This window comes from Chaetodon trifascialis, chromosome 11 (genome assembly GCF_039877785.1).
Source record: "Chaetodon trifascialis isolate fChaTrf1 chromosome 11, fChaTrf1.hap1, whole genome shotgun sequence".
Taxonomy (NCBI): Eukaryota; Metazoa; Chordata; class Actinopteri; order Chaetodontiformes; family Chaetodontidae; genus Chaetodon; species Chaetodon trifascialis.
Genome location: NC_092066.1, coordinates 5,936,816 through 5,954,770, shown reverse-complemented (window position 1 = coordinate 5,954,770; position 17,955 = coordinate 5,936,816). Strand labels below are relative to the sequence as shown.

At 44.1% G+C, this 17,955-nt stretch overlaps 1 protein-coding gene across 2 annotated transcripts; it reads left to right on the top strand.

Moving 5' to 3' along the window:
- The first annotated feature begins 199 nt into the window (after positions 1–199).
- On the top strand, positions 200–16,243 carry cc2d1b (coiled-coil and C2 domain containing 1B). 2 transcript variants are annotated; one of them, XM_070974888.1, is made up of 26 exons: positions 200–292; positions 590–715; positions 802–949; positions 2,609–2,712; positions 4,474–4,593; positions 5,034–5,180; positions 5,470–5,773; positions 6,188–6,306; positions 7,112–7,190; positions 8,411–8,488; positions 8,932–9,077; positions 9,473–9,545; positions 9,773–9,912; positions 9,997–10,126; positions 10,637–10,809; positions 11,002–11,127; positions 11,372–11,430; positions 11,595–11,711; positions 11,919–11,992; positions 12,146–12,204; positions 12,306–12,357; positions 12,565–12,664; positions 13,337–13,427; positions 13,528–13,650; positions 13,757–13,806; positions 14,016–16,243. In XM_070974888.1, the coding sequence occupies exons 2-25, from the start codon at positions 653–655 to the stop codon at positions 13,766–13,768; spliced, it is 2,637 nt and encodes an 878-aa protein (XP_070830989.1). In that variant the 5' UTR covers positions 200–292; positions 590–652; the 3' UTR covers positions 13,769–13,806; positions 14,016–16,243. The 2 variants fall into 2 exon arrangements, with proteins under 2 accessions (XP_070830989.1, XP_070830990.1); XM_070974889.1 differs by having other exon boundaries at positions 208–292; positions 5,037–5,180.
- Positions 16,244–17,955: the final 1,712 nt, after the last annotated feature.

Below are 17,955 nucleotides of genomic sequence, written 5' to 3'. Positions count from 1 at the left end.
CCATTTAATATATTTACATGTTATTTAATCTATTTGCACATAAGAACTTCACTATATGTTGCACTGTGTATGATTGCGTGTGTGTAGATTTGAACTTTTGATTTATTGATGTTATTTTTCATAAATTGGGAGTCAGGGCTGCCTGGCAGACAGAACTCAGGGCTTCCACAAGTGTTTATCTTGGACGCTCCCTCGCTTTGCGCATGCGCACTCAAACAAACCATTACCATGTCAAACCACAAAACTGAAACTGTTCCTCTGGAAACTACTTGATAAAGTGCTGAACGAGCAGGTAAAGACACACACGCTTTAACGCTATGTAAAACTCTCAGAAATGTTTGCTATAGGTGACAGCGGCGGTCGTCTTCATGCTCATTCACAAACTTTTCGAGTTAGAGGCAGGAAACATGTTAGCTAGCAGCTAGCCGCTCGGCTAACGTTAACCGTCAGTTGGCAGCTCGTTGCCACTCACTGTCTGTTGAGGACCCACCTGACAACCGCTCACATGATTTCAAGTACTGCGACCGCACCGATGACCTTAAACAGCAGGAAACAGATTTCTCTAACGCCTGCTTGTGTTTGTGTGTAGTTTGGGGCAGCGGACTGTCGCTTAGGGGCTTGTTGAACAACAAGCCAGAGCAAAAACAACAACATGTTTGGAAAGAAGAAGAGAGCACCGCAGCCCAGAGGCCAGGGCGCTGCTGCAGCCAAGCAGGTAACAACAACACGGACAGAGCAGGACGTTTTCTCTGGATAAGAGCTGCCAGGGGCTGATGTTAATCCTTTATTTCCTGCTTTCAGATGGGTCTGTTTGTAGACCTGGACCCTGAGGAGATGATGATGGGTATGGAGGAGAATCTGGACGACCCGGACTTGGAGGCTGAACTTGCTGCTATCACTGGAAACAAAGCTGCTCCCGCTGGAGGGAGAGGCCGGCAGAAGGGGAGAAGTGAGTGCAGTAAACAAGCCCTGTAAACTCCACCTGTCTGCCATGACTGGACTGATATTTGCATGGAGTTAAGGGCCACTGAGGTGTTGTCATGCCTCCAGTCAGTATGTACTGCAGCCTGACCGATACAGGATGATGGAGGCTGATACTGATAGTGATTTCTGAGAAATTAGGTACCCAGTCAGTGACATTATTGATAAGGTTCCCTTAATTTTATTTTAGCAGTTGTGACCACAAATGTTCTCTTCAGGACATTTTACAGTTGAAAAATACACCCGGCACCTCTCTCTAGTCAACAAACTGTAGAATGATAACACTTCTTGGTCATTTTCTTGAAATCTTAACATCGATATATCTGCAATGAGCCAATTTCAGCTGATATATCTGCCCGGCCAAATCATCATTCGGAGTCTACTACATATACTATATGATCAAAAGTATGTGGACAGCCAAGCACTACTAGCTCAGATCTAAACTTATAAATATCAGCCTTCATCTTGAATTTATTTTTTAGTAACTATCAGGCTCGAGCTTTACTCCCACATACTGAAGCTCCCCTCTGCTGGGATTTGCCCCCCTCCTGCCACAGCAGCATTAGAGGGTCGAGCGCTGGTCTGGCTCGCAGCCTGGATCTCAGCTTGTTCCAAAGGTGCTGGGTGGGGTTGCTGTCAGAGCTATTTGCAGGCCGGTCTGCTTCTTCCACACCAAACTTGGTGTTTGAAATGCCCTTTCCCCAAACTGTTATGTCTGTCTCCCAAAGGAGTCACAGCACTTTCATGTGCTCCTTTAAAATTATTTTCCCTTTTGCAATAAGAAGTTTGAAGAGCCCACATTGGCTCTTCGAGGAATTAACACCATCTACACTGCGGATAAGAGTATTGCGAGTCCTTTGGGAGGCACAGTTGCAGTTTTTTGTGCTCAGCTCCTCCACTAGACAGATGTGGACACATCCTTCTGGTATGGGTATAAAGTACAGTACAATACATCTAAGACCTCCTGCGACAAAGTGCATATGTGCTGTCCTAATCCTAAAGTGATTGTTCATTTTTCCCACACTGGAGCCACTAATGATATTACTGACATTTGTATTATTACTATATTAAAATGTGATATGTGTTGTTTTTTTTTTGGTTTAATATGGATAACAAACAACACATGCAAAAAAATACACACATAAACAAATTCTCAACGAGTAACCTCCACCTCCCACTAACCCAACTGACCCTTCACTATGCCCCGCCTTCCTCAGGTACTGTTGCAACGCCTGTGAAGCTTCCCGTTCTCACACTGCGAGTTTACAGTGACAGCAGGTGCAGATTTAACATCGAAATCCGCAGTCATTTTTGAAACACCGGGTCTTCATTTCCGCACAGAAGCAAACAGTTGCAGGCTTCTCTTTTCTAGCTGACGATGCTCAAACGGCATGAATCAGCTGAAGAGTCCTTTTCAACCCGCCAGCTGAGGTTTTCACGTGACGCATTTTAAAACGAGGACCATGTGCTGCGGACGTGATATTGTGCTAAACGTCTGAGGCTAAAGCCACGTGTTCCAGCATCGTCGTCAGTTATTATTAACCTGCAGCCCCACAGAACGAAGTAAAGTAATGTTGATCTCACATACAAACCCATTTGGATGCATGACACCACGTTTGTGTTGCAGGCCCGCTGCCCATGGAGGACATCGCAAGAATGGCTGACGAGTGCATGAGAGACGTGGATGACGATGAAGATGACAGTAACCTGGAAGATGATGAAGATCTCCTGGTTGGTTTTCTATATATTTATCTCTGCAGAGCTTTGTGGCTGCTTAGATTTCAAGAATCCAGACATGTTTTAAATACTCTTTCATGAATTCATGCAGATCCAATGCAGACATCCAACAGATGTGTTTTATAAAGAGTTGAGCCATCAAAAAGAAAACTATCACGTGGGCTTTTTGACCATCAGCCATGTGATCTAGTCATGTGTTCACACGCTGATTGTCAACCTGTAATGTCAAGTTTTGCATTTATTAAATGGTGATTATGTAAGTGTAGTTATTATAAGTCTAAGATAACAAAGTGACTTATGTTGTAAACAAAGTGGTACACGACTGCTTCGTGCTGCACAGCATGAGAACGTTCGACCAGTCCTGTAACACAAAATGACACAAAATCTAGATTTATCTTCATATTTTGTGCCTTTTCAGTCAGTTTTTATCGATTTAGGTCCTTTTTGCCAGCGTTCATTTAAAGTGATCCCACATGAAAGGCACTTCAAAACAAACATGTTATTATCTTTAAGTGGTATTTTAAGGGAGGACTGAGTGAGAATATCATCTTTCCACTTTGTGTTTGAATGTGATGAATTTGCTGCTCTATTGGTTCATTCACGGCTGCTCTGAGTAACTACAGTCATTCCCACAGCCGTCCTCGTGCTAACATGTTGCATTTGGTGGTGATAATTAGAAATATTTGCCCTTTTCACTGACACATTATGCTGCACAAGCTTTCTTTTTACCCTTTTTGGAAGTCCTAGTTGGCTGTGCGCAGAGAATTAAGACGAATGAAAAGGAAAGGCAAGTTTAAGGCAATTCAAGTGTTTAACATAAGAACATAAGACATGAAACCTATTATTACAAGACAAACCGTAAAAGAGACAAGGTAAAAAAGACATAACATAAAGACACCACATAAAAATAAACAGATTAAAGAGGAGGATTCAAATTACAGTGCAAGAGTGAATAGTCCCACATTTGATTCGGTAAGCGACAACTAACAGGCCTCATTTTTTTAAGCAGCACTCTGAAAGAACTTAAGAGCTGGACCTGTTTTTGGGAGGTTGTTCCAGATTTATAAAGACCAAACATGCGTCTCCATGTTTAGTTTTGCCCTCGGGGACCGTAAGCAGATCAGTTCCAGATGATCAGCGAGTTCTGGGTGATTCATAACGGAGGAAATCAAGTGGTTGACACACAGGAAGCCAGAGCTTAGATCTGAGAACTGGAGTGACACTTTCCACTTTCTTTGTCGTTCTGAATAAACCTCCAGTGTCTGACCTGTAAAGACAGCAGTGCAGTGGTCAAGCCCACTGAAGACAAAAGCAGAAAGTTTTTCCAAGTCCTTTGATTCTTGATAGACTGTATTCTGAGGGTGATTGGCCAATTTTGCAGCCACAAAGATGATGTTTATCCAAACAAATGGCCTAAGCTGATGTGCATGTAATAATCAGCTATGTTAACCATCAGAGGTCGGCCTGATTACTGGCCCACCTCATGACCCAGAAGCAGGAGAAAAAATAAAACCCGATGCAGTAAAATAATGCTGGACAAATGCCTGTGCAGATACCACAGAAACAGGTAAAATTCCACAGATGATTTACTGATCTGCAGGGCCTTGATTTCATCTGCACATTTTGGTTTACAGAACTTTTGTTTGTCACGTTTTACCAGTCCGTCTAACGGAAAAGCTGTCTCACACTGAAATCCAGCCTCGCGTGAAGATTTGAAGTTGGCTGCTCACCAGTTGCTGTATTTTTCCTCATCAGGCCGAGCTACAGGAAGTGGTGGGTGAGGGGGAAGCTGAGGATGCTGTAACTGTTTCCTCTCCATCCTCTGCCGCTGCTGAACCTTCTCAGCCTGAAACACCAGAGTCCCCACCGCCGCAGGTACGAACGCATGCTGCTCTCTGCCGGCCTTATGGACGCCACCAGCCACCAAAATACATGTCTAATGGTGGAAAGCTGAGCTGCTGCCGGTAACAGGAAAGAGCCTTGTCTTCTGCGGTTTCCAAAATTAGCTGCCTGGTTTTGCCTTAAATAAGTTTGAGCATAACATCTTCAAACAGCAGCTGTTTACTTGCGGCACATTTCCTGATGTCCCATCTGTGCTTCAGTCAGCTTGAAATGGTCTGACTGCTTTGTCTCGTGCTTGAAACCACTGATCAAAGATGAGATATAGATATGTAGAAATTGCAGTCATTATATTTTTTCTTCCTATTGCTCATCTGTGAAAAAAACTTCTCATTCTCAGCCGACTAATTTCTTGACCTAGCATAGTGTTTGCCAGCTGATCATGTTGACAGTACCTGCCTGTTGTTTTGGCGAAGCAGCGGGACGCTAAAGCCTCCTCGGCGGCGCCCGGCAGCCTCCAGCACACCCTGGAGGAGAGAGTGGCCATGTACAAGACGGCCTTACAGAACGCCAAGACTGCAGGGGAGACGTCCAAAGCCCGGAGATACGATCGTGGCCTGAAGGTGGGTGAAACGTCTGTCTGATGACAGGGTGCACGCTCAAGGTGCAGACGTACAGCAACATTTACCTTTTGAATTCATTGTTGTTAAATATGGTATTTTTTGTGGAATGAGTTGAGATTTGTTGGCACCAGTTTCCAATGAAGCACCTATAAATGGCTTCTAATATTCTGCTATTTTTATTATCACCGTTTATTGCAGCGGTGCTTCCTTCATTACTCATTAAATACTCTGATTTCAGATGTACTGTACAAGTGTAGATGACGGTGATTGTTAACGTCACCCTCCACAGACTCTGGCGACGATGTTAGCTGCTGTGAAAAAAGGGAGACCCGTGAACGAGGCAGAGATCCCTCCTCCGGTTGCCACCGGAGCCCCGAGCGCCGCCTCTCGTCCTGCTGTCCCTCAGCGACCTCCTCCCCCCGTACCCTCGCCTCCTGAATCTACTCCTTCAGATCAGCAGGGGCAGCCGGTGCCAGAGGTCATCACCCCCAGCAGCGAAGAAGAGCAGTCCTCCTCCACCCTGCCCACCCTGAGCAGCGTCCCATCTCCAGAGGAGCCGTCAGAGGAGCCTGCAGACCCGCCTCAGACAGATGGTCCGTGTCAGCTGGATTATGCAAAGTTCTATCAGTTAGAATATTTGGTGTTAGAGAAAGTCGTTCGACATTGGAAAGAGGTGAATGTGGATGCTGATTCAGAGGCAGGAGTGGTGGGATCGTGGCATAAATGGCTTCACAAAAACAGATTTAATCTAATATTTCTACCTTTAACTGCACCTGTCAGCGCCTCTGCATAAGAATCTCATGGTGAGACACTCAGTTCAGGCGAGCGACTGATTAAAATTCTTCTTTATTTTGACAATTGTGACCCCTTCAGTTGAATTTATGGTTGTTAATCATTTTTTTCCATATTGTTGAGGCAGAGCGGTTGCCTTCCAGATTCTCAGCATGCGATGAATGTGGCCTTTCACTCTGATCATTGTTGTGCGTTTCTGTCCCGTGAATCCGCAGCGAACGAGGCAACCAAGACGATGCTGCTGGAGAGGCAGAAGGAGTACAAGATGGCAGCCCTGAGAGCCAAGAAGCAGGGAGACATGGAGCAAGCTCGGCTTTACTTCAAGACCAGCAAGGTGAGTGAACGGACGGCCAGACTGAGTGATGTGTCCAAACCAAGGCGGCGTCTCCTGTGTGGAAAGTGTTGTGCTTTGTGTAAATCTGAATCTCCTGAAAGTAAGTTTTCTCTGTCGTGTGCCGGCATTTCATCCTCAGTGAATTATACTTTACGTTTCTACGCTTTTTTTTCTTTTATTTCAAGATAAAAATGCAGGATTGAGCTTTTAGATGAAGCAGGACACGCCACTTTTGTCTTTTCCCTTACAGTTAACTACAGTGCGAAGTTACTGAGATACAGCTGTCTGCAGAGTTGAACAGCTCCCTTGATTGTCCCTTTTGTGATTCATGTAACTCATATCGCTGTGAGCTAAACGCACATAATAAAGCTTTGTTTCTGCTCAAACTGGAGGCATCGTTCAGGCTGTTCACAGCACTGCAAGTTTCTGCTGTAGGAATGTTAGCAGCAGCTTCCTTTTCAGATAATAGACACTCAGTGTTTTTGAACCTGATGCCTCATCAGATTATTGCTGTTATTGGTCAGAATTACAGACTTTTATTTTAATGTATATCGACATCTTGTCTCAGTTCATATTCCAGACATCAGTCATGAACATTAACCAGATTAGACGTCTCAGAAATGTTTACGTATAAATATTTACAATATCGCAGAACTCTTCATCGTTATTCGCGCAGTCTGCTGTTTGCAGTCCGTTGCTGCATATTCTGACTCTCAAGTATGTGAAACATGCCAACCATTTGTAAGCTGACAAAGCCCGTCATTATGTTGGACTGAGTTTGGGTTTTTGGTATTTTCTGGCGCAGAGGTTCGATGCAGTGATCGGGGCGTTGGAGAGAGGACAGGCAGTTGACCTGAGTGGCCTCCCTCCCTCTCCAGGACAGGGTAAGAAGCACAGGTTGGGGCGGAGGCTCAGAAACTACAGGCTGCCCGCTTTCAGTCCTGATCGCGTCTGTTAGAAAGCACTCTGTATCCCCCCCAAGACTTCACGTCGATCAATTTACTGCACTTAATGCATTGTGTGTGTGTGGTTCTGAAAGATAACACAGTACAGGCAGCCATCAGTAATAATAGCTCACTCATTATAAGTGCAATAGCATTCATTAGCCACAGATATCCAGTAGCCTATAGCTAACAAGCTAACATGAAACTAACAGCTTCTTAGTCACAATGATCTGATATAACATTGAAGTCCACTAGAAGCTTAAATGATAATTCAGAAAAAACTATGTATCCTCACCAACATTATACAGTGTACAAGAAATACAGACAGAGAAGCAGTAAGATGGATAAGCATGAACATAATGAAGCACCTTAGCTCAAAGTGCTTCACAGCAAAGACATCACGTGCACCAAATTCTTTACATTAAAAACCAATTGAACATAAAAACAGGGATAGAGGAGAGCAATGTAGCTCGGTCCTAGTCCATTAAGGGCTTTGTAGACAAGGAGGAGGACTTAAAAATCAATTCTGAATGTTACAGGAAGTCAGCGCAGAGCAGCTAAAGCCGGACTAATGTGCTCTCTCCTCCTGGTTCTGGTTAACAGCCGAGTTGCAGAGTTTTGAATGAGCTCATGTCGATCAGTGGTTTATTTTACGTACAGGATCCTCAGAAGAAAGCTGCAACATGCTTTTATTTTAACGAGCAAGCAAGCTTTATTTATACAGCTCTTTTGAAAACAGGTGATTTAAAGGAGGAATAAAAGAAAAAAAAAAAAAAGCCAAAGAATGCAAGCATTTTAAGATTGGAAGACATGTACTGATTCGTCTTCTGAGACTTTGAGGAACATTAATATTTAAAAAAACTGACCATGTTGTATGGAGCCATAAAACACTGATGTGAAGTGATTGAAAATTATGAATTTAAAAAAAAGAAAAGAAAAGTGGATGTTAATTGTAATTGTGCAGGTGACTTCCGATCAGTCCTGCATGACAACAGGAGCAACATGCTGGGAAACAGCAGATCAACGATTATTTGAAATGTTTTTAACACAAATCCTGGATTATACTTTAAAGACGAGAGGAAACAAACACATTTTACAGGACAGAAAGCTGTGGTGTCTGTTTCTGCATGCTTTCGTGTATCTTGTGTTTTCATGTACAGGAGGAGGCTCTGCTCCAGTGAAGGAAGCCTCCTCTGGACCAAACGTGCAGGTCACTCAGCCGGCTGCCGAGGCTCCAGGTAATAATCATTTCAGCATTTATTAACAATACATTTACCAAAATACACATGTTGGTAATGAATGATAATGATAGTTTGGCTGTGGGGGAATAGAGTCATTGGAAATACAATCAAACATACGACATGTTTTCTTGAAAGAAAGAAGAAAAAACAGTAATATACAGGCTTTGGTTCTCGTCATCTGTCGCAGGTTTAGCTTATCTTTATCAATGAAAAAAGGTTTTATACTCAACAATGTGAAGCGTTCAGTGCTAAGCAAATGCTAGCATGCTAAGAAGCTAAACTATGATGGTGAACCTGCAAAGTAGAATTGTGTTAGCATTGTCATTGTCAGCGTATTAGCATGCTAATGTTAGAATTTAGCTAAAAACTCTGATTTGCCTAAGCTCAGCCTCACAGCGTAGCTCTTAGACACTGTAAACATTGTCGTCTCGCTCCCTCAGCCCCTGCCCCCCCATCAGCCCCTGCAGCGCCCAAAGACGTGCTGGAGGCTCTCGAGCAGAGACGAGCCAAGTACGTGGAGGCGTCCAATCAGGCAAAAGCCAGCGGAGACGACCGCAAGGCCCGAATGCACGACCGTATCGCCAAGGTACAAGGAGAGGCTCACCTGTTGAACTCTTTATTTACCTTTATGTGTCTCTGCCACTGAAACCGTGTTTGGCTCAGTGTTTCTACACAATTTGAAAAAAAAAAACAAAAAACAAAAAAAACAAACAACCCTTTTTTATAGCCTCTTGTTTGTTTGTTGTTCTTGTATGTGCAGCGATTCATTTTAAAGACACTGTAAAATTTGAGATGTGTCATGTTTATGATGACATTACAATCTTGAAAAAATATTAATATGAATAAATACAAGCAGTACACATATTTGATACTGGGAATAGACATAAAAAATGTCTTTTTTCCTAAAAACACTGCACTTCCAGCAACAAGTAGCAGCATTAGCTCTGCTATGTAAAAACATTAACCTCTCACCCCCTGCAGCAATACCAGAGTGCCATCCGAGCTCACAAATTAGGGAAAGCAGTCAACTTTGAGGAGCTGCCGGTTCCCCCAGGTGAGACTCTTTGTGATTCATGTTTTTGAGCTGAGTGTAGTTTCAAAGTTACTTTTAGCTCTGTAAGATTGGATTTGAGTTGTGTGTCTGGTTCTGTATTCCTGGGTGGTACTGGTGGTACTGGTGTTACTGTGTGCTCCCTCTGAATCTCTGTCGCGCCACAGGACGTGTTTTTGTACTTGGCCAAAGAGTAAATCTAGTTTGTGGTGTTTCCCTCTATCCCTCAGGTTTTCCACCAATCCCGGGCCAGAAGGCGACGGGAGCCGAGCAGGGATTGGTCGCTGCTCTGGTGGCAGCTGACAAGCTGGCCTCCACTGAAAACACTGAAATAGCAGACGAAGACGAAGATGAGGAGAAGGAAGAGGAGGTGGGTTCACATCAGTGTGTTATAATTCTTTATAATGAAGTTTCAGTGGATACATTTTTTGACAGTGTTCTGTGTTTGTTAAAGTCTAAGCCGGCTGTTCCAAAGGAGCCGAAGAGGCCCACGTTAGACATCCCCACCGCAGGTCAGGGAAGGAAAAGGACTCCGTCACCTTCACCTGACAGATCAGCTGCCAGGGAAGGACTCTCACCAACAGGTCAGACAGACATGTCCTCCAAAACACTCCCAGACACTCACTTCAGGCTGTTGTGATGCAGGTCACAGAGGTCCGTTTGATTTCTGTGTTTGATTAAAAACACAGAAGGTACTGAGGTGATGCTAAAGTTTGGCTCAGCAGCAGCTCGCAGTGTGACCAAAGCTGGACGATAACAGCACAAGAGACCAAAATCAGCAGAGCTCTGCACTCTGACCAGGAATCAAAGGCTGCTGGTGCATTCAGGGGCTCATTTTCCTGAGTGTATTAGTTTACATATCAAAGGAAACAAATCAGGATTTTAAATGTATGAGACAGTAAAACATTAACTTCATATCCATGTTTCTCTGCATTTTTAAACGTGATATCACACTCATCACTGTTTTTCTCTTAAAATGGAAACTAGTTTTTATCCTCGACAGTTAAACTGTGTGTGGGAGAGGTTGACTGCAGTCTTTTCACCCTCATTATTGTCAAACGTGTCTGGATTCTCTGTCCTCTTTCATCGTCCAGCGGTTCAGCAGCTGGAGTTCCTGGAGGGCAGGAAGAAGCAGTACATGAAGGCGGCTCTGCAGGCGAAGCAGAAGAACGACATGGAGCAGGCCAAGGTCTTCCTCCGCACCGCCAAGGGCTTCGACCCCATGATCGAGGCGGCACGCAGCGGCAAGACAGTGGACATCAGCACGGTGAGCGGACAGGAGAGTTACTCTGCCAGCGTTTAGACTGGTGTCACGTGAAACCCAGCGTGGTGTCAGAAACAGGCCTGATGCAGTCAGTGGATGCCGGCGCTCTTACTCATCAAACACAAACACTTCGTGGGTGATGGTGGAACACGTGGAGTCCCTCTGTGGCTCAGCCTCTCTGTGCCGTACCCGTAGGTGCCGTCGCCCCCCGGTGAAGAGGACGAGGACTTCATCCTGGTTCATCACAGCGACGTGCACATCTCAGAGAAAGCAGAGCAGGTTTACACGCAGCTGGCCAAGATCCTGAAGGAGCAGTATGAGGTAAAAGTGCATGTTTACTAAACGACTGAACGTTTAGCATTTTTAAACTTCTCGTTTGCTTGTTTACACTCCGTCGTCTCTGCGAGCATCACGTTCACATCTTCCATCACCCAGAAGACACTCAGCTTTGTGATAAATCCACTCTGATGCTAAAAAACATTTGTCTGGTTGTTCTGCTCTGTTCTTGCTGTGAAGATGAACATGTTCCTTGTGATGTCTGTGATGTCCTCTCCTCCTTTTTTAGAAATGTATGACTCACTCCAAGCAATTCACACACCTGGGGAACGTCCCCCAAACAACAAAGTGAGCAGGACAACGTGTTTTACACACAGTTCGCACACAAACTCAGTTATAACCTGATACCGATCAACAACAGCAGCGTGATGTTAAACCACGAGGCGGCTGATGTCTCACAGGCGACATTTCCTCCTCATCCTCTGCGTGTGTGTGTTGTGTGTGCGCTGCAGGTTTGAGAAGATGGCGGAGAGTTGTAAGAAGAGTCTGGAGGTCCTGAAGCTGGCTCAGTCGAGAGGTCTGCCTCCACCTAAGCATCACTTTGAGGAGAGGTCGTTTCACACTGTCAGGTGGGCACTCTTAGTCTTAACATGTTCTGATTGGTTGGTTGGTTGGTTGGTTGGTTGATTGCATTATGTTTAGCAGATGTACCTAATAATTTGGCCACAGTGTATGACTTCTTTTTTTATTTAGCTTTCTTTGTGCTTACTAGATGCCAAAGCGGTAAATGCCTCATATCTTTTCCTCTCCTTTCTTCCATCTTTCCTCCCGTTCAGGATATTTCCAGAGCTGAGCAGCACTGACATGGTCGTTGTTATCGTCAAAGGGATGAACCTTCCTGCTCCGAGTGGTAAAAACTAGAGTCTTCACCTCATGTTCAGTACAGTAGATCCATATGGTGTCCTGAAATACTGGGAAAAATGGTTTAAATTATTATTAACCAGAAACTTTGAGTCAGAGTCGAAGGTCTGGTTGATGCTTTGCGATGAACTCTCTCCCTCAGGGATCCAAACAAACGATCTGGACGCCTACATCAAGTTTGACTTCCCGTACCCGAGCACGGTGAGAGACGGCAGCTCGATCTCATTTTCTCAGCCACCTCGGGCTGCTGGGACCATTCGTGCCGCTGACTTTCCTCCTGAAAGCGTTTGTTTCTGTTTCAGGAGCAGCCGCAGAAACACAAAACAGCTGTCATCAAGAACACCAACTCCCCAGGTGAGACGCGAACGCCGCTGTAGATCTGTGTGTCATGTCTGTATCAGGAGCACAACTATGGTCAGTCATAAATATAAAAGAAATTCAGCCTAAGAAATATGAAAAACATGTAAAACAAAGTTCATTTGAAGGTAGAAAAATGCCACAGTGGACTGTATTCACAGCTCTTTTGTCTGCACCTCCTCGTCTGTGATCTCTGTTCACCAGAATACAACCAGAGCTTCACCCTGTCCATCAACCGCAACCACCGCGGCTTCAGGAGGGTGGTGGCGTCCAAAGGCATCAAGCTGGAGCTGCTGCACAAAGGGTGAGTCACCGACCGACCGACGACAGAGCCGCTCACGCTGCAGGGCGAGCTCAGACTCCGGTCTGCCAGACAGCCACAGCGGCTGCTCTGAGACCAGTGAGCGTGAGGCGTCGAAGCTCCTTTAGATGGATCAACAAAGAGGAGTTTTCCACATGGTCCCTGCTCGCTCACCCACAGGGGGCGAACCTCGCTCCATCCTCGCCTCTGAACCTCACAAAAATCAATGAGGTCGATGAGGTCAAACATTACATTTATCCTCTTTGTGCTGTTTTCGATCGAGTAAATGTTAGAAAGGATGAGCAAACGATCACGTTCTCTTTTCTTTATGTCTTACACAGCAGCCCAGTTATTTTGGAATCAGGGTTTTGTACGTGACAGATGTTGGATTTAACTTTTCAGTGCTCATTTAGACACGAGAGGAACTTGTATTGAAGTATCCTGATAAGCAATGCAGTATAATAGCAGCGTGTGCTCTGAGGGAAGGTAGGAACCATAAACTGTTTGTACAATCTTACACTTGTACATTTATACTTGGAGATCTTACTCAACTTCCAGTTTTATGTACAGACTGGTGAGCGAAGTATCTCTGAACACTGAGACAAATGAAGGAGGAGCAGCATGTTCAGTGCTGAGACTGTGACGCTGACGCTGTTGCTGTGTGTCGTCTCACAGCGGTTTCTTCAGGAGCGACAAGCCGATCGGGACGGCCCTCGTAAAGCTGGACAAACTGGAGACGCAGAGCGAAATCAGGGAGATCGTAGAGGTGAGTGGCCTTTAAGCTGGAGAAATCAGGAGAGGGCACAGCGGTCTTCTTACCTGAGATGTTCACTGACCACCTGCGCACCCGTAAATGTCCCTGTCAGGTGATGGACGGTCGAAAGCCCACAGGGGGTCGCGTAGAAGTGAAGGTCCGCCTGCGGGAGCCTCTGAGCGGACAGGACATGCAGACGAGCACCGAGCGCTGGCTGGTGATCGACCGCTCACAGGTGACCTCAGGCACATGGCATTAACGTTCGTAAAGCGGTGTCATCTTAAAAAAAACAAACTGAGATTGAGAAAAACTTCTGACGTTGATTCTTTTATTTCTCCAAGGTTCTCGTTTAGATTCTGCTGCAAAATTAAAGAGGATTTATGAGATAAAGGTACATTTTTCCCCCTTTTTTTGTCTTAATTGAAAGAAAATGAAGTTAATGCAGCTGTCGACCTGTTTCTAGTCTTAGTGCTGTGCTAAGTTAAGCTAACCGTGACCATGAGCAGAGCAGCATCAGTGTTCTCTGTCGTAAAATGAGGCGTTCAAGTGTCTTCTGGATGTATTTGAATCACCTGACTCATTAGTTTCTTTGTCTTGCAGGTTAAAGGCACTCAATCAGAAACACTCGGAGGGGGAGGGAGGATGGATTTTTGTGAGAAGGTCTGGTGTTCAAGACTGAACTCAGACCCACACGAGTCTTTGACTGGTTCAAACTTTTGCACATTTGCAAGACACAGAAGTTCCCTTTCACACTGCAGCCCACCAGGAGGAGACGTGGAGCTGGTTTTCGGTAGGTCAGCTGGCCTCCGGCTCAGGTCTTCAGTCTGAGCAGCGGCTAAAAACCGAACGCACCGGCCGGCGGTGAATGCAGATAAAAGGTGGTGATGCATCAGGAAGACGAGCTGGAGGCTCCTTGTGAGGTTGAATCAGAGAAAACTGCTCAGGCAGCGAACAGCTGTGCAGAAAGTCTCCTCGTGCATCACTTCACCTCCTGGAGGACAGCAGGCGGCCTGTCCTCTGCTAATGTTAAAGGGGCTCAGTGTCGAGCTAACCTGATCCTGCTGCCTGACATGACTCTAGTTAATATATCAAAGAATGTGTACATATTCCTCATATTATACAGCTCTGGTATCTAGAACTGCACCTATGCACTAATACCAAAGTAATCACTGTTGCTGTAAAATCCTGCATATTTGAAATCGCCTTTATCTGCCAAACCTGTTACGATGACTCTTAATGTGCAACAGGAGTTTTTATTGTTTTTCCACACAATTCATCTGGGTGTGAGAACACAGGCGGAGGCAGCGCCCTCGTAGACGTTTTATAGGAGTAAGCCAGGAAATTATGATACTACACAAGGTACAATGAGAGGATTATTGTGAAGAGCGCACTTCCTGTTTGGCACCTTTGATTAACATGTCCTCTAACTGGTCACTAAACTGCACTCTCACTTATCTGTGGCTCTGATTTGTTAGATTTATATTTGTCTTGTTTACACTCAATCACTGAGCTGATCTTTGAGTTTCAGTCTAAAAGCTAAATACTAATTTTGAGGCGCACATCCCCAAAAAGTCATCTGAAGTGAACGTCACAGGACGAGTAAACGTTCACACCATCCTGTACACAGATTAATAGTTCGACCTCAATGAGCAGATCGAGACCCCTCATGTCTTTGTTCTTAAACATGAAGCTAAAGACCGGACGCTGTTAGCTTAGCTTAGCTTAAGTACTAGAAGCAGGGGCTAACAGTTAGCCTGGTTCTCTCCAGTTCAAAAATGCACCTTTAAAGCTCGTTGTTTATCACGCTGTATCTCATTTGTTCAATCTCTGCACACGCAGAAATGGAAAAACCAGCGATTTGTGGTTACAGAAATATACTTCATGACATTTTTCTGGGCGACTAGCGGCCAGCAGCAATGACTTCCTGGAGTCTCTGCTGGTTTCCTGGCAACCTCAGAACAACGACAAGAATCCAGTTATTTTGTTGTTTTTTTTAAAAAAACTTCGTACAGTGCTATGCTAGCCGTTTCCCCATGCTTCCAGTCTTTATGCTAAGCTAAGCTAATCACTACCAGACTCCAGCTCCATATTTAAGACAGAGAGGTAAAGATGGTCACATCGAAGCTTATTTCCAACATTTCCAACTACTTTTTAAACTATGCATCAGGTCTTCATGCAGCAGATTCTAAATATTTGGAAGAATCATTTATTATTTTTTGTTAAAGGGCCAGTTCACCCAAATCACAGAAGGCTTTATATTTTCATGCCTGTTGTAGCTCAAACCCACATGACTGAATTTACTTTGTGCTGCTCAAAGCTTTAAGAATAGTTAATCTGGAAAGTTGATTTTTGGCCTCTGAGTCACCAGAACGTCGTTCGTGAACAGACTCACAGCTGTTAGTTAAAAACAAAGTGATTTTCAAGTACTTTGAGTGCACTGACCCTTTTAAGTTTCAGCTGCAGCATCGTCGTTAATGCTACACAAGAAGCCATAACAAACACCCTGAGCCAATGACAAACACCATTTTTCCAACCGGTTTACCTCAAACGTTCCTGTGGTCACAACATTTCTCCTTTTTGTTGGCGGTTTTTAACATCATGAATCAATGAAACTGAACTTCGGCCTGAATAATGAAAACATGTTGTCCATCGTTTCATTCTGCTAAAACATGTTCATCACCTTCTTGTTTACAAAGATGAAAGATGTCACGTTGTTTATATTTACAGACTGCTACAAAAATAACCTGCTCGAGGTTGTTTTGTTTTTAAACTGGACTGAATTTGCTGACCATGCTTAAAAACGTACCAATTAAAGAACACCCTGTTTTAATTTGGCTTGATCGTGTTGTTCCTTCCTCTAAAAACACTGAACAGAAGGCAAAAACTAAGCACTCGCTTCAGTTTTCTACAAGTTTTTATTTTACATATACTACAGTTTCTTGATAAAGACCACTTTTCTTGACATTTGTAGTGTAAAGGGAAAAAAGATTTTGGCTTTTCAAATGTTTTTTTTTAAACTGATATTAAAAAAAAAATTGAACAAAACCCATTCAATGACAGAAACGAGCGAGTGGATTTTTTTTAAGCGTCATCCACAAACTTGAAGAGAAATCTGTTAAAATGCGATGTGGATCTGCTCTCGTCGTCGTGTTTCTGTTTGCATGCAGTGTTAAAGTTCGGACAGTAACGTTTTACAACTGAATACAAAAAAAAATGCTACTTTTTCAGTCAAACAAATTGCACCTTTTTTTTGGATTTAGGACATATTGCACACGTCAGATAATGCCAAAATAAAACAGAACAGAAAACAGGAAGTCAGAAAAATAAATCCTCACGTCTCCTCGTCATTATGCTAATTTATAAAAACAGAACTGCCGGCGGCGGCTGATGAACGTCACACAGTGATTGAGATACACCAACTCCGGTATGATCACAGTAAGAAACCCAGAACTGGTGACCTTTGACCTCTCATTCAGTCTTGACTGAACATTTTAATCAGCTTCGCTAACTTTACTTTGCTACAGTAGCTCCTAAAATACTTCAAATCGAGTAAGAAACGAATACAGAGCGGCTACAGGTCTAATTTAAACTCGGCGTCGGCTCTTCTGCAGATTTTCATGTGATTGTCTGATTCTCACTTGTTATGACGAGTTTTTCTCCCATAAAACGCTTCAACAAAACCTGTCGTACTGTGCCAACAGTACTCTTTGTGTAGCCCCTTCTGGTTTTATATTAGCATGATTAAAGGTGGAGGAACGTCCGCGATGCAGAAGGATTACTGTACAGAGCGTTTAGACACGACAGGGTGGTTTTTGGTGACTAGTCTAGCCAGAAACAAACCAACGGACAAAACCTTTTGAACAGAAACAGGAGGAATACATTCTTAGATTTTTTTCCAGGTCCATGTCGCTGAAGGAGAGCGCAGTCCAGAGCAGGGAAAGACGGGCGGTGGCGCTCCGTTTCTAGATGCACTAAATCAGTTGAGGCCTTTGAAGACAACATAGCAGCCATCTACAGGGTTCCTACGCAGGTCTGCACAGTCTGGAGCAGGATGTTCATGATTTCAGGGCTTTGGAAGGACGATAAGTTGCAGGAAACGTGAGATGAAATACATTCAGCTTCAGGTCGATCAAACTCTTGCTTGTGCAGGAACCCCGGATGTTTGCGAACACTGAACTGTTCTAGTCCGCTGCTGAAAAACAGACGTCTTCCAGGACACGGCGGCCCCCCCGGCGCTCGCTTTAACTCTCCTGTAAATGGCTTAGAATCCAGTGCACTGCTTCTGCAATTTAATACAGTTCTAATATATTTATTTATATATATATATATATATATATATAATGTATATATATCTTTACATCTTCAACAGTTATTCTCTTTGTATGATTGAAAAGACCAAAATAACTGCTGGACAAACGACGAGCGCTGATGACGCTGAGGATGATCGATGAGATTAAAAACTGATTTCGCCTGTTCTGCTCTTTCAGCTTTATGTACAGATTGAGTTTATCGATAAAGCATTGGAACCTTTTTTTTTTCT

What these genes read in the sequence shown, in the direction of transcription:
- cc2d1b (XM_070974888.1), top strand. Translation starts at nt 653, where the DNA reads ATGTTTGGAAAGAAGAAGAGAGCACCGCAGCCCAGAGGCCAGGGCGCT. An exon ending in AAGATGATGAAGATCTCCTG is followed by an intron (nt 2,713 to 4,473) that starts GTTGGTTTTCTA and finishes TTTCCTCATCAG; the next exon opens with GCCGAGCTACAGGAAGTGGT. An exon ending in TCCTGAAGGAGCAGTATGAG is followed by an intron (nt 11,128 to 11,371) that starts GTAAAAGTGCAT and finishes CTCCTTTTTTAG; the next exon opens with AAATGTATGACTCACTCCAA.